Source organism: Manduca sexta, chromosome 23, assembly GCF_014839805.1.
Source record: "Manduca sexta isolate Smith_Timp_Sample1 chromosome 23, JHU_Msex_v1.0, whole genome shotgun sequence".
Lineage (NCBI taxonomy): Eukaryota > Metazoa > Arthropoda > Insecta > Lepidoptera > Sphingidae > Manduca > Manduca sexta.
Window position 1 is genome coordinate 6,852,766 of NC_051137.1, and position 16,584 is coordinate 6,869,349.

At 34.2% G+C, this 16,584-nt stretch overlaps 2 protein-coding genes across 2 annotated transcripts; one reads left to right on the forward strand and one right to left on the reverse strand.

Moving 5' to 3' along the window:
• Positions 1-596: 596 nt before the first annotated feature.
• On the forward strand, positions 597-2,661 carry LOC115449387 (39S ribosomal protein L15, mitochondrial). Its single transcript, XM_030177190.2, has 3 exons — positions 597-820; positions 890-1,044; positions 1,588-2,661. Exons 1-3 carry the CDS (start codon positions 719-721, stop codon positions 2,213-2,215), a joined length of 885 nt encoding a protein of 294 aa, XP_030033050.1. The 5' UTR covers positions 597-718; the 3' UTR covers positions 2,216-2,661.
• Positions 2,662-5,813: 3,152 nt separating this feature from the next.
• LOC115449381 (adenosylhomocysteinase) lies at positions 5,814-12,882 on the reverse strand. Its single transcript, XM_030177184.2, has 4 exons — positions 12,626-12,882; positions 11,849-12,039; positions 7,725-7,877; positions 5,814-6,998 (listed from the first exon to the last, which is right to left on the reverse strand). Exons 1-4 carry the CDS (start codon positions 12,645-12,647, stop codon positions 6,072-6,074), a joined length of 1,293 nt encoding a protein of 430 aa, XP_030033044.1. The 5' UTR covers positions 12,648-12,882; the 3' UTR covers positions 5,814-6,071.
• Between the last annotated feature and the right edge of the window lie 3,702 nt (positions 12,883-16,584).

The window sequence follows — 16,584 nt, forward strand, 5'->3', positions numbered from 1 at the left end:
CCCACCTCCCAAACGTAGTAAAAAAAATTTGCCAAGTTATTTTCACCCTTAGGGTGGTCGAGCGGGAACTTGGCCGATTGTACCTTTATGTAGTATAAGTGGAATTTTGACTCAAGTACAGAATTAAAAAATTTAGTTTTAGTTTTGTACTAACATTTTTTTTTGCTTCGTAAAATGCTGTCCGAAGCCTCTGCTAAATATAATTTTAAAATAATTCACCTAGCTATTATAAAATAAATTTTAAAACAATTCAGCTAGCTATTGTGACTAGTGCGACATGTTATTGTGGCTATTGAGATAAATAAATAACGTAAGACCTCCAATATAAAACCACGGCCCCCATGTGAAATTATGGTTTGACAAAAAAAACTATGTATAATAACAACAGTTGCAACAGACTTTTCCTACACTCAAACTTTGTGACAAGTTGCTATTGTTCATCATGTTAGATTGGATGAGTACGGTCCTGTATAGTTATTGTGGTTGGAATCCAAACAACAGACTTTTGCAGTCGGCTTTTGATTTTGGTCGTGTAATGCCCATTTTATAAAATCGTGTCAGTAATTTTTTTGCGTTGACAACCCTGGTGAAAATTGGAAATGTCAAAATTCCAAATTCTGATCCGTCAGAGAGATTATCAGAAACAAACCTAACCTATATTAATATTATAAATATACAAAATAACAAATTTAAACATTTAAATTAAATTCACAATACGATGGCGTCTCGCCAAATAACGGATAAATCATTGTCTATGTTAAGATCTTTACCTAGGATTTCTCTTGCTAACATTCGTGACAATCCTGGATCTCGAAAAACAGCAAGTATTTCATAGAATAATGTAATATTAAACACTTTAAAATATTTAATTATGCCTTTTTTCTTGTAGCAAAAACGAGGTCGTGGTCAGCATGGTGGAGACAAACATGGTGCTGGCAACAAAGGTTCTGGGCAACGACAGAACTACATGAGATTAGGTTATGAAACTGGAAATAATCCATTCTATTTGCGTGTTCCACAAGAACATTATTATAGAGGACACCAGTAAGTGGGAATAATATTATTAATTTAAGTTAAAGCATTTTTTATTTTCTTTCATTCATTGTTTATAATAATTTTATTCTACTCAATTTTAACATGGATATCTTCAGTAACTTGAATGCTACAAAATGTCTTGTTTATTTATACATTCAAGTAATTTTGTCTGTCAGTCTGATACACATTTGCAGCTGACCCACTGAACCTGCAAAGGATGTACTGGCTACTTTTATCCAAAAAAAGAATATATATATACATTTTAATGTATGATATAAATTATAAGTACCGAACAGCCACTGTTATTTTTAAATGTGCCATATTATGTTAGAATAATATAGTTAAATTATTGTACTCCATTGTTGAAAATTATCTGTATTTGCTTTTAATTTTGGGCATTCAGGAGAAACTTCACTGTTTGATTATGACTAAATTACATTACTTAATTACATACATTTACATCATGTAAACTAATTATTGTGCCACATTTTAAAGCTGTAAAAATTGAAGAAATTTACTAGCCATAAACATTTGCACATTTTCTTTTTTCAGCATGAAAAGAGAATATCCACCTTTATCATTGCACTCGTTGCAAAAATTAATTGATACTGACAGGTTGGATGTAACAAAAGCTATAGACATTGCTAGTATAGTTAAATCAGGGGGTTACTTGTTCCACCCTGACCAGAAGCAATTTGGAATTCATTTGACAGATGAAGGAGCAGATATTTTTGCAGCAAAGATAAACATTGAAGTGCAATGGGCCAGTGAATTAGTTATAGCTGCTATTGAGAGAAATGGTGGAGTTATAACAACAGCATACTATGATCCTCACAGCCTGTTCTTGTTGAAAAACCCAAAGAAATTCTTTGAATCAGGACAAGCTATTCCGAGAAGGATGATACCTCCCCCTGATGCCATTGAATACTACACCAGTGCTGAAACACGAGGATACTTAGCTGATCCAGAAAAAGTATCCCAGGAGAGGTTAAAATTGGCACAAAAGTATGGATACCAATTGCCTGAGATTGAAAAGGACTCAATCTATGATATGCTATGTACAAAAAAGGATCCAAGACAGATATTTTTTGGTCTTGAACCAGGATGGGTTGTCAACTTGAAAGACCAATGTATTTTAAAACCTAAAGATGAAGAATTACTTAGATTCTACTCAATGTAAATATTTAAAGAACAATATGTGTAGAAATATTTCTTTTATGAATTATAAGATAACATGTAAATTGTAAGTAAAATATCTCAAAATCCATTTAGTAGTTTTAAATATATAATCAGACATATATCTGTCTATGTAGTCAAAGACTGAGACAAGTATTTAGCTTATAATAATTATGTTACTTAATTTAAATGATGCAGATAATGACAGTTATGGCAGTCTAAAAAGACTGGCATAAAAATGTTAATGCAAGCAACACATACTAAATATAATATGTTATATTCCAATTGAAAGTTTGCAGTAAGTCATCCTTATTTAGTAGACTCATCAAAATTTTATTAAAAATGTAAAACAACATCAATATTAAATGTGTAATTTTCTTAAAATTCGCAATATACCTTAAGAAAATTAAGCTACTTTATGACTATATACAAATAAAACTATATATTTAGGATTGTGTTAGTGGTAAATTACGAATAATATCCTGCGACCACGATTGCATACTACAGGCCGATACGGGGCAGAAAACCTTATGGCAATCTTATCCAGTTATTGACATTATTAGTCATTCTAAATCCCCTGCCGAGCTGTTTCGCCAGTGAGTATAAAGCATATTATTGCAGTACGTAAGTTGATTAATATTTTCGAAAATCCAAACATTCATACAAACACTTTCCGCCGTTACGTAATATCCAATCCCATTTCTTGGATAGCGCATCTATGATTCATGTTCTGAAAGCATGGGGCCATGAAAATTACCGATGATACACGATGCGAATTCCCACGCACTCTTGTCATCAAAGGGCCGTTCAAGTATTACGTAAAGTAATTTGGAGGGCAGGGAGGTCCTCGTAAAACGTTACAGGGGCGGGAGGGGGTTTTAGAACAACGCGTTATGTAACATTGTTTTTTTTTATTTTAAAACAATAACAAAGGTATTTTAGCAACTTACCGGTACTTCGCGTGACATTATGAATACTAGAAAAAAATGACACTTCAGAGTTACGTAACTTTTAGAGGGTGGGTGGGAGTGTAAGTACCCGAAAACGTTACGACGCGTTACATGAGGGGGTGGGGGGTTAAGAAATCTTCAAAAACTGCGTTACGTAATACTTGAACGGCCCCAAATCTGTAATTCGCAAAACGGACGCCGTTTTGTGACAGTACCTATCTACATTCATATTAATTCATACACGATTATGTAATCGCATAAGTCAAATAATCATAATATCATCATAAGTCAAACGTTTGTCGACCTATAAAAATATCTTAAACTCTTATTGACTGCAGGTGTAATATTACTGTTAATATTAGGTACCAGCAATAAGTGCGTATGTGTATTGCTAGCAATAATAACTGATTATTAAATGAAGCTTTATTCTACAAATAATCGACCGTGTGTGTGCGAGAGGATCACTTTTTGGGCCCTTACCCGTTTCTCCCTCGATGAGTGAGTATACTGAGCTGGTAAGCCTTTTAACACACATAATGCAACAAATCCGTCGTATGCCTAATATTGTTAACTGTGTGTCTGTGTATTTTTTTTTATTCTTACTTTTATTTTTGTTGTTTTTATGTGTGTGTAGAAAAATAAATGGTTTAAATGGGCTTCAGCCATCGCCGATAGAATTATAGTAGTGAGGGTTACTATATAGTAACCCTTTATTATATATTAATTATATAATTATAGTAACCCCTTATTCATAAAAGATATTTATTTAAGGACAGAGCATTGCTGTGGTAACAAGTCTTCCTTCTACCTTCATTCTTTCCGTCCTTTGATAAATAACGTGTATGAATAAGGGGGTAAGAATTTACCTATGGATAAAATTCTTTCCACATTTTCTTGAAGTTGTTTTTGGATGCGAGTCTGCGATGCAGTGTTATTACGGCGGACATATTATAACTAATATTTCTGAATGAAAAGCGATGCAGCGCTTTTCATTCAGAAATATTAGTTATTAATTAATTCAGAGTTCAAGGGTCTTGTTTCTGTTATGGCTGTCATGTTGAAGCCCCTACCAGTTACCGTCAGTTCAAAAATTTGTTGCTTTTAACATTCAGTTAAAAAATAATTATTTGATTTCTGGGCCCTGGCGTGTTGTTAGGTTTAACACAGCGACTACTTGCATTTTCTCCTGGAGAACCAAACGTGTTATTGTTAGCCTAAAGTTATAGATTTATCGCAGATTAAAAAAAAAACTACCCTAATAACCTTTTATAATTTGTGAAATTTAACCGTTCATATATATATATATATATGAACGGTTAAATTTCACATAATTATAAAAAGCTATTAGGGTAGTTTTTTTTTTATATATATGACATACTTACAAATAACTTATTTTAATTGGTTTGGTCTCGGGAGTTTATCAAAGACTAGCTTTTGCCCGCGGCTCCGCTCGCGTTATAAAGTTTTTCAGGCTAAATTTTTCCGTTATAAAAGTAGTAGTTTCCCGGGAGCCTATGTTCTTCCCAGGGTCTCAAACTGTCTCCATACCAAATTTCATCTTAATACGTTGGGTAGTTTTTGAGTTTAACATGTTCAGGCAGACAGATGCAGCGGGGAACTTTGTTTTATAATATATTTTTTAGAACTTTTTAAGAGGAATAATCCCGTCATACATCATTGTTGCATAACTTTAACCGTTTATGCAGCGCACGCAACGGAAGCTCCCAAAACTAATAAATTGCCCCGTTTTTGCAACATATTTCATTACTGCTCCGCTCCTATTGGTCATAGCGTGATGATATATAACTTAGAGCATTCCACAAAGGGCTATCCAACGCAAAAAGAATTTTTCAGTTTGGACCGGTAGTTCCTGAGATTAGCCATTACTGCTCCGCTCCTATTAGGTATAGCGTGATGATATATAGCCTATAGCACTCCACGAACAAAGGGCTATTCAACGCAAAAATAATTTTTCAGTTTGGACCGGTAGTTCCTGAGATTAGCCATTACTGCTCCGCTCCTATTAGGTATAGCGTGATGAAATATAGCCTATAGCACTCCACGAACAAAGGGCTATCCAACGCAAAAAATAAATTTTCAGTTCGAATCGGTAGTTCCTGCGATTAGCCATTACTGCTCCGCTCCTATTGGGTATAGCGTGATGATATATAGCCTATAGCACTCCACGAACAAAGGGCTATCCAACGCAAACATAATTTTTCAGTTTGGATCGGTAGTTCCTGAGATTAGCCATTACTGCTCCGCTCCTATTGGGTATAGCGTGATGATATATAGCCTATAGCACTCCACGAACAAAGGGCTAACCAACGCAAAAATATTTTTTCTGTTTGGACCGGTAGTTCCCGAGATTAGCGCGTTCAAACAAACAAACTCTTCAGCTTTATGTAATAGTATAGTATAGGTTACGATTGGGATTGTTTATTGAAAACAACCGTTAATCAAAACTCAATAATCACAGACAAAATTCTAATTGTATTAGGAAATAGCATTTGAAAATTCCTATAGATATTTGTGAAATTAAGGATATTTTTTTTTTTATTTAGTAGTCTCGCCAAAATTAAGTTTAATTATAAAACTAAGTAAATATGAAAAGCGCCGATTAAAGTGTCACTTTCTTAATAAAACCATAGATTTAGGATTGCGTTAGTGTATCAAAACCACACCAAATTACCATTTAATGTAATATTGTAGGTATACATTTAAATTCCTATTAGTGTATCAGAATTTAACTAATGTGTGTAGAAGTTAGTACACAAGTATTATGTATTGTATGATGCATTAAAGTGTATAGTGATTATTTGCAGTATACTGATTTAACACTTTATAAAAAAGTAAATTATTATCTAATTCATCCCTAGAAAACCAAGTATAAAGCAAGAACAGAACAATTTAGTATCTGTAATGATCAGGTTTGTATGGACCTTCAACTGGTACACCAATATATTTTGCTTGCTTGGGTGTCAGTTTGGTTAGTTTTACTCCAAGATGATCCAAGTGTAATGCTGCAACTTCTTCATCTAGCTTTTTGGGCAATGTGTGAACTCCAATAGGGTAGGCATTGTGTCTTGTCCAAAGTTCAATTTGAGCCAGTACTTGATTGGTAAATGAATTAGACATCACAAAGGATGAATGTCCTGTAGCACATCCTAGATTGACAAGTCTTCCAGCTGCAAGCACAATGATGTGGTTTCCATTCTCCAATTCATAACGGTCAACCTGAGGTTTAATGTTTACTTTCTTGGCATTGTTGTCTAACCATGCAACATCTACTTCACAATCAAAGTGTCCAATGTTGCAGACAATGGCATCGTCTTTCATTCTTAGAAAATGTTCTTTAGTAATGATATCTAGGTTTCCTGTAGTTGTTACGAAGATTTGTCCAGTTTCAGCAGCTTCTTCCATAGTAGTTACCTGAAATCCTTCCATTGCAGCTTGTAGAGCATTTATAGGGTCAATTTCAGTTACTATTACTCTTCCGCCAAATCCTTTGAAAGCTTGGGCACATCCTTTACCTACATCACCATAACCAGCAACAACACAAACTTTTCCTGCTATCATAATGTCAGTTGCCCTCTTGATTCCATCAAGCAAAGATTCTCTGCAACCATAAAGATTGTCGAATTTGCTCTTCGTAACAGAGTCATTAACATTGATTGCTGGTACTTTTAATAATCCTTCACGGAACATTTTGTACAAATTGTGGACACCAGTTGTGGTTTCTTCAGAGATACCTTTTACACCTTCTAGTAGGTGAGGATATTTGGTGTGGACCAAATTTGTCAGATCACCACCATCATCCAGAATCATATTCAATGGCTGAAAAAAATAAAAACAAGCTGGTTTTAATACGGCTTTGTACTTACGATTTCAAAAAGATCGTCAAACAAAACAATGCCATTAGGTACATAATGTATAATGAGACTTAACGTCTCGTGTCTCAGGATGACGAGCGCAGTGGAATATTAAAAAATACTTTGTAATTCAAGGTGTTGGATGGTGTTTGTTGTTTACGAGCGGTCGGATCGCTTACCATCAGGCGAACAGCAAGCTCGTCTCGTCATTCGTCCAGTGATGTAAATTCGATCGTCGGATTGAATGTACATGTAACGTTCATGTAATGAACATGTTAATGTTCTAATATTATATATGCCAGGGTTTATGAAATGTTTGGATGTTTGTTAGAAGTAAACAAAACAAATGACGAATTTGGATGAAATTTGGCGCGCAGGTAGACTATGTCCTGGATTTGTTGTCTATATGTTCATAGGCTACTTTTTATTCCGGTAATTACTCAAAATAACAATGTTTTTATAGGATTTTTAAAAAGATGACCCTGGTGTCGTGCAGTGTTTTAGGGACTTTTCGCGCGGACAAAGCCGCAACCAACCCTCAATTTTTCTGCACTCCTCTATATGAACTTTAATAATTAAAAGTTAGCCAAATCTCACACTCCTCAGTGCGCGCAATGTGCTTATAAAAGAGTACAAAGTTTTTTCTCTGCCTATTAATATCTATGGTGATAAGCTAGAAAACAATTCGTACCTTTCCATCTTGGAAAATGAGTGTTTGCTCAATACACCATGTATATTCTTCTTCAGTTTCACCTTTCCACGCGTAAATCGGTATTCCGACAGCAACCAGAGCAGCCGCGGCTTCATCTTGGGTGCTGTAAATGTTGCTACTTGACCATTGGACCTGTAACATAGCAACAAAAGGCGTAAGGTGAGGCCGGTATCTCTGTAAGGGCAAGCAGACGTGTAACACTTGTACCCACGATTTGTAGTTTGTAAGTAATTAACGCCATAGTAAAATTGTAATTAAAGGAAGCTGTGCTCTGGTGGGACTTCCGATTGCCTAACTGCCATACTTGTTGCTCGGTTTTCACACTGAATGCACGGCCATTTATGGGTGGACATTTATCGGGGCCCTAGCCTCGCAGTTAAGTCTATATACCTCGTTGTTCATAAAACACATTATTAGCCCTATGGGGGCCCGCGAACATTTCCCCTCTTTATGCACACCGATCATCCTTTCCATCCATTTTATTTATTGTTTATTAATGACATAAATAAATACTATTGGCATTCAAAATGTTCAGTGTATGCCGATGATTCAAAGATCTATACGCCTATAAGTTCACTAAAAACCTTCATTAAACCTGACTGACTAGTTTAAATAAAACAACTTAAACAAATTTAACTCTATTTGAGATTTTGGGGTCACCTTTGAACAAGATATATCATGATTTACATATCCATATCTAACAGTGCATACCGTATATAAGGCGGTCCGTATGTCACGAGGTTTGTCATAGATAAAGATACCTACATATAAATGTAAATACTATAAGAATAATGAATATATTTTTATAATATTAATTGCCAACTTTAATTAATGCATCAAATAAACAATTAGCATTACTATCATTGTTCAGCATGCTAAGACACGAAAAATCATATGCTAATAAAATTTATTCGAAATAGCATAAATTATCTGATGGCAATTTAGTGATTTAAACGTGAGAACTTCCGTTCCATTCTGTATTTTAAACAAGTAAGTAAGCTACGGGATTTCATACGTTATCTTATGAACCTGGACGTCTCTATTTAACCTCATCTCCTTTCTTGCATCAATTACTCACAAAATCTATTTCTAAAGCATACTGGCCAAATCTTCAATCAGGAACTGGTTTTGTATCTATTTGTATAAGTGGTTTTAAGTATATGCAGAATACGCATTTTATTTTAACAAATTTACACTTTTTCTGTGAATGACTTTGTAGTTTGTGCATGTTTACACTTGAGGTGGGTAATAAAATATAATTGATAGGTAAGGTTTCGAGAAGAATAATTTTCTATTATTGGTCGATTATCGAAGTTGCGCGTGTTATGTCTGTGAATAAACAAATGTCATTACATCGCCATGCTTGTGCGTAATTAACAAAAACATATAGCGTGATGTTTTGTTTATAAATTACATCATCAAAATGTAATCATTATCAATAACATAATTTCTTTTTTCTATTTCATGTATAAGAACACTTTATCATTTTATCAGGACAAGTTTATTAACAGATAGATTCAATAGTATTCTCATTAAAAACAAATGTCCACCAATTGCGATTTGTCTGATGTTGGAAGATCTTGCCCTTTCATTATAAAAATATTAAACACTAGGTGTTGTTCGAGGCTTGCCCACGTGAAAATCCTTTTTCGCTACAAATTTCCTACATGAATATTTCTATTTATAGTCTTACCTATGCGACGTCAGTGCCATCTGATTTGAAACTCTAATTACTGAATTCATTCATTTACTACGAGAGCACAGTGCTTGATATCTTATGTTAATGGAGCACATGGTCTATCCATGTGACAATTTTTTTTCAAATTCGTTAAGCGGTTTCTGCATTTATTTCTAACTAACAATCAAATATCCAAACTGCACAAACTTTCGCATTTATAATATTAGTAAAACTAATAGGTGTGATAAGATTTGAAGACACTGATACTTAAAATACAATTGGTGCATCGAAATGAACGAAAGAAATTGTTTGTATAAAAAAGAGACAACATACTTCATACTTTTACCTTTTTAGACAAAAGATTAAAAAAAATGAATTTAATTACTATTTCACTATTATTGATTCTAAATTACATGTTGTTAAGAAATTGACAATGTTATTGCACAATGTAGATTATGTCATGTGAACTAAATATCTAAGGTCAAAGATATGAAAAGTTCAACTATGCATGATAAAGAATATTCTGTTTATGAATCTTGACTGAGGAAACAAAATAACTCTATTGCCTTTTAACCCTGACCTGGCATTCTTTATCATTTATCAAGTTTTCATTTGTATTTGTTTTTATACAAAATGGAATGAGTTTTGAAAAATTAATTATGAATTACAATTGACTTTTTTAATTATAAATGCTTATCATGCTTGCTAACACAAAATGTTTTATTGAGTATCACATATTATTATCATACATAAAAATGAATATTCTATTATCACTATCACATCATACAAATAGAGCCCCAAATCTATAGTCATATCATAAATATTTAGACAAGAAGTTGACTGGCTGACGCCATCAAGGCGCAGGCGAACCAGCTGGGTCTTAAATCATTAAATTTTGTTCAAATGTTCCTTAAATAATTCACCATAAAACAATGAAGGGGTTTTACTTATTTAAAGAGTGATTTTGGAATCTTATCCCTTATGTGGTTGGAATAAGGGTGCAACTTTGACCATTTAAAAGGTAAAAATTATATACAGAATAATAAAGAGCTCAAGGTTAGAAACAAAAGTTTACTGACCACTTTTTAAGAAATTGAAGCACTAAGAGGTATAAGCAATGAAAGTTTGGAGCATTAATGCAGGTGGGGCTGCAATCAAAAACTAGTTAAGCTAATTAAATTGATACTGGATTTCATAATGAGCTCATAACTTTTTACATGAATAACTAAAAATAATGAGGCAGTTGAGATTGTTCATTCTCTTAGTAATTGTTATAATGAAGCTCATAAATATGTTTTTATGATTTTATTATTCATCGCTTGGTAACCCTTGTTCTGTCCTATCACTAAATCTTTATTGTTATGATAAAAAAGACAATAGCCTTGAAGGTATTTAGCATATTTATTTTCAGCATTTGTATTATCTGATTTTTTTATTGTGAAGGAAATACATGAAGGAATAAAATTACAATACCTACATAATATTTCAGGATAAAACTAGAGATAAGCGGTAGACATTGTTACTATTAAGGAAATAGAATAAAATGATTTTTGCAAACAATGTTACATAATAGTTAGCTGTGATATGTATGCTAATTTGCAAATGAAAATTCTTTCGTATTGCAATTTTTTGAAGAATTAATTTTGGTCTGAATAAACACAATATAATTTAAATCTTCCTAATTTATCCTTGTGATCATTTTTTTTTTATGAAATTTAATAAATGGCCCACAGTATCTTAGTATGTAAAACTATAAATGCGAATGTATATAAAACTGGAGGTTGGATTCTGGTATTGAAAAATATTTTAAAAATACTAAAGGCAAAAAAACCAGATGAAATTTAGCATATAATAAAAATTACCACACTCAAAAACCTATAAAACAATTTACATTACTAGTATTCTCATAACCAATTTTGGACTCCGTGCAACCGAGGGTCAGTGGTAAATTTGACTAACAGCTCTAACTGACTAAAAATTTCATTTTATAATTGTATACTCACTAAACTATTTACGAGTATAGCTATTTTTCACAAGGCAAACAATCCACAGATCATGTAACTGACAAATTGAGTACCAGTTTACTATCCTAATGGGCATATTGTTTGAAAGCTGTGAGAAACAAATAATTGGTTGTTTTCAAAACAAATTGTACAATCTACTTTTTAATCTAATTCTATTGGAACATGGTACTTGATTATATTTTATAAAGCAAACATATCTTGCAGCTTAATATATTAAGACAAAATTTTACTAGACACAAATCCAGATGTGTAAGTATATACCCATACTTCCAAGCAAAAGCTTATTCTGTATGATATAAAGAGTTACAAAATATTGCATTCTATAGCTGAGCAATAATGAAAAAATAAATTAAGTTTTTTTTTATTCTTTTACCAAAGCATTATTTGGCATAATCTCTTACCTCTGCTCCTAGTTCAACAAGAGTTTCTATAAGTACAGCAGTCTGTACAGTCATGTGCAAGCTGCCTGCAATCCTTGCACCTTTAAGGATTTTGCTTGGTGCATACTTGAGACGACATGCCATCAAACCAGGCATTTCTTTTTCAGCCAACATGATTTCCTTTCTGCCCCATTCAGCCAACTTTTCATCAGCTGTAAGTTACAGACTAGATTCAGAATTCATTTTTATTGGTTTATTTTAAGTATATGAAATTATTATTGATGCATACAATAAAATTATTCATAATTATAACAAATAATAAAAGCGTGTTAACAACCATTCCATTAATCCATTGTAAAAATCTTTTTCTCATGATGAAAAAGTATTTATCATCAACTGAGGTAAGTAACGAAGATTAGATAAAATAAAAGTTGGAAGAATTTGGCAGCTCCAAATGGCTGATCATCGAATTGTAAGGGTACTTATCTATCTGCCAACATGTGACAAAGATATCTATCAACTGATAATTTTTTGATAATAATGCTTCTAAATATAAATTATTACACCTGGATATCTATATTCAATTAATAATGACTCTAATGTATAATAATCGTTCATGCTGTAGTAATAAGTGGTCGTATTTGATCTTTAATTTTAATTTCCTACTCATATATATACTTATAAAATTATTTACCTACAATTTACCACAACGTTAGATGGTAATTAGTTTAAAAGTATCAAATACCTATAGAAAAATACTATAGGTATTTGAGGAAATGCATGCTCATAAAAACTTACCGATTTTGTAAGGAGGCTTCATAATGTTATTTTTAAATTTGTAGTGAACTGAAGCAAATTACACGCAAGACTGAACTAGAGCGGCGTCTACGATTTATAACCCAACACGGAGCAGCGGCTGGCAACCAACCACATTCGCAAGACCTTTTTGAGGTTATAATCGAGATGAACATAGATGAAATAGCCGCGCGAGTGATGTTGCCAACTATTATAATATTTGTTCCACATTTTCCATTAAGTATCTCCTCATTACATTTCATTTCTATTCTCTTTTTCAGAAAAAAGTAAACATGTTATCCAATATTTCACAGGCTACTTGTATGTTAATTACTTAATTTTAAAACTAAAGCACTCAATTGATTTAAAAAATATATCTATGGGACCAATTTGAAAGCATAAATTCTTCCAAATAAAATATTAATTTTCGAAATCAGTTAAAATCTGAGGTACTTAACAAATCATAAAAAAATACCTACATGTCGAATTGATAACCTCTACCTATTTTGAAGTCGGTTAAAATGGCTTAATCCATCGTCATTGGCACCTAAAGATAATATACTCATCACGTTTAAAAGTAGATAATATAGTTGTAACGGAATTTCACTTCCGCCTTGGTAACTCCGGAATACGCCTCCACATAGGCCACCAATGCACCGCCTAGCCTTACGGTAACCATATTATACGGTAGCCAAGGGACCGCCATAGACGAAGTATTAAACTACGTAAGAGAGGCCACGTCGATTACCGATAAGCATTAAATTTTAGCATGGTTACTTGACAATTGACGTGTAAGTTACACTGTCGTCATTTTTATATGTTATTACGAACCACTGATTGTTTGAGTGAATAAAATAAATTTATTTGATTTAATGGGTCATGACTTATTATTATTGAATTAAAGAAATAAGTAATCAATGCAAATAGCAATAAAGTTGATATCAATCTACATAAAATTAATCCTTTTGTTAGATTTCTACTATTTATTGGGCTTTGTTTATCTGAAAGTCAATTGAAATATAGTTGTACCTATCTGAATATTAGCTACCTACAGCGCCGCTATACCTACGCACTGTGAAGGCTGTCATGCCGTAAGCACCTATTAGTAGATACTTTCCGTACTTGGCTAAGTAACGTTTGTTTTAGCAGTAAAAGAAAATCTAAAAAATATTCTTTCTTTAGAATCTAACTATAGTTATTAGTTTTATTGACGAATCCTCGCTTGTTGCGCAGGTACACCTCACTATGCCACAAAGTCGCTCATCGGCTGCATTTGAATTTTGAGTCGAATTTCGGCTCGGGATATAAGTTGGGGCAATAAGCATTATGACTGGGTTTTTCCATGTTAAAAAATGTTACAGTTTGAAGTCAGGATATTGGCGGTTTGATAACCCCGTGCCTCGTCAAGCACGTTAAGCCCTTGGTCTTGTGCCTGTCTCTCCCCGGTAATGTCACATTGCCTTCTGTGCCGTCTACCCTGGACTAAGAGAGTAAAGAGGATTTTGGTGCACCTGTGTAGGTATTATGCACTCTTCTTCTGTGTCGTTTTCTTCATGACTGAAGGTCGTGTCCGCTTTGGTAAGCCTTGGGGGTGGCGCTGACGAGCTGCTTCCACTCCACCCTGCCTTGTGCCTGCCGTAGAGCATCCGTGACTTGGATTCCCATGACCTCTTTGATGGTGTCAGACCATTAGGTAGGTGTTCGATCTCTAGATCTTTTGCCGTCTCTCTACACACCATAACCAGTTTATCCAGATTGACTAGCTCCTTCTTGCTGCATGAAAAAAGTACGAGAGGATCCGCTGGCAGCAGATTGTGAAGAGTTTGGTTTTAATCTTAATCTGGCTTTGTAAGATACATTGGATTTCTTTGCTATCCACGGTATGCGCAACATTCTCCTCGAGCACCAAATTTCAAATACGTCGATCTTTTTCCTGGCCACGGCGCGGAGCGTCCAGGATTCGGATGCATATTGCGCACAGTTGTGCATTATATCTTCTGCATGCTGCGTTAGTCTGGGGAGATTCCGTTCGCGGAATACCAAACTCCGGGCTGATTTTGATTAAAAAAAACCAATGTCTCTTTCCCGACCCGTAGATTCAGCCCGTTCACTTCAACGCGTTAGTTGTAACGCTAACCGACGCAATGCAACTACTTCATTAAGCCAATGTTAGGTAACAACTTAATCCCTTGAAACGCAACCCGGAGTCTAGAAATCCAGTGATCCATATTGAGATTTGGCAATATACGACTGTTTTGAGACGAGGCTCGCAACTCTTTAGTGCTTTGCCCGCAGCCTGTTCTAATTCCCAAAGGTGGCGAGCGCCTAAACTGCGCAGCTCACCTAAAACTCCGGTGTGTTTGTATAAATCTACCCTTATCGGGCTAACAAAGGATTAATAGGTTCTAACTAAGATGTTATTATTACATAGATACGTTGTCCGAGCTTAATATTGGCAAGAGGAAAGCAAGGTAATTGCTCGACATTCACTTAGTCAACCTCCAACCCACACCCACTGTCGCGGCTAGTCGGGTTACTAACTTTTTGTATTTTTAGAAATAAAATGCCTTCCTGTGTTTTTAGAGGATGTACAAATTATACTCCAACTTTGAATGAAAAAAACGTTTCATTTCATACGTTAGTATTAAGTATACAATTATTTTTTAACTAATAAATGCATTTTATTCGACTGTCACGGCGACGGGGCGGTCGACGCTCGGGCCCACTCGGGCCTAATCGGGCTCACTGGGGCCGACTAGCGGCGATACTGGTTGGAGCTTGACTAAGTGAATGTCGGGCAATTACCTTACTTTCGTCTTACCAGTATTGAGCTCGGACAACGTATCTATGTAATAAAACATTTTAGGCTGTAAATTGCAATAAAAGTAGGTAGTAGGTACATTTTAGGTAAATAGGTATGTATATACCTAATAAACATACATTTTGAAAGCAATGATCAACCAAATTCAGTTTTTTTTATTTCAAAAGGTGTTAAAAATATTATTATTCGATATCATTGAATTAAATAGAACTTAGTTAATAACAGTCAACGTTCATAAAATAGTCAAAACCGGACCAATATTACAAACAATGGAACATAAATATATTATTATCTTATCTTATTAATATTATAAATGCGAATGTTTGGCAATTAATCTAGAAACCGCTTAACGGATTAAATGAAATTAAGGATATGAATAGATCTGGTGCTGGAATAACATACTATAGGATACTTTAAGTCAGTAGCGTAGCTTGCCATAGACGGGCCCTATATCTAAAATTGTTGGGGGGCCCTTCAAGGCAGTGCGGACTTTTTTGCGCCTGCTTAGTTAATGTAGGTACGGGCTAAGAGGGGCCCCTAAGCTCGGAGGCCCAGTATCACTGATATGACGGTAGCTATGCACCTGCTTTTAATCCCCCTAATGTGCTACTGTAGTATTTTTTTTCAACTGCGTCATCTGATCGTTTAAATAGACGGCTATGGTGTCGCAGAGATAGAGCTTCTGATTGCTACAAAGTTATGGAGACTTTTAGTAGCAGAAAAGACTCTTCACGCCGGCGGGGCTATGAGAACACCTAGTAATGTGATAACTGATAACATATACATATAGGGATTATGTCCATTTAAGGCGATACCTCAAGGTCCATTTTCATACATTTTGTTTCGGCTTATCCATGATTATTAATTATTTTTACATTTTTCTTTCAACTGCGAGAACTAATCACTAACTAGACGTGAATTTAAATTCTTTACTTGCCAATACTTGTTTAGTTACCCAGATTAAAGGCGAAACAAAATGTATGAAAATGGACCTTGAGGTATCGCCTTAAGGTGGTAGCTCATTTTATTTTGTTTCGGCTGTAATTAACTAGTAATTTAAACGTCTAGTAGTGATATTTCGCAGTTGAAAGAAAATAAAATAATTAATAATCATGGATATTTCTGCCTTTAAAATTTCGTC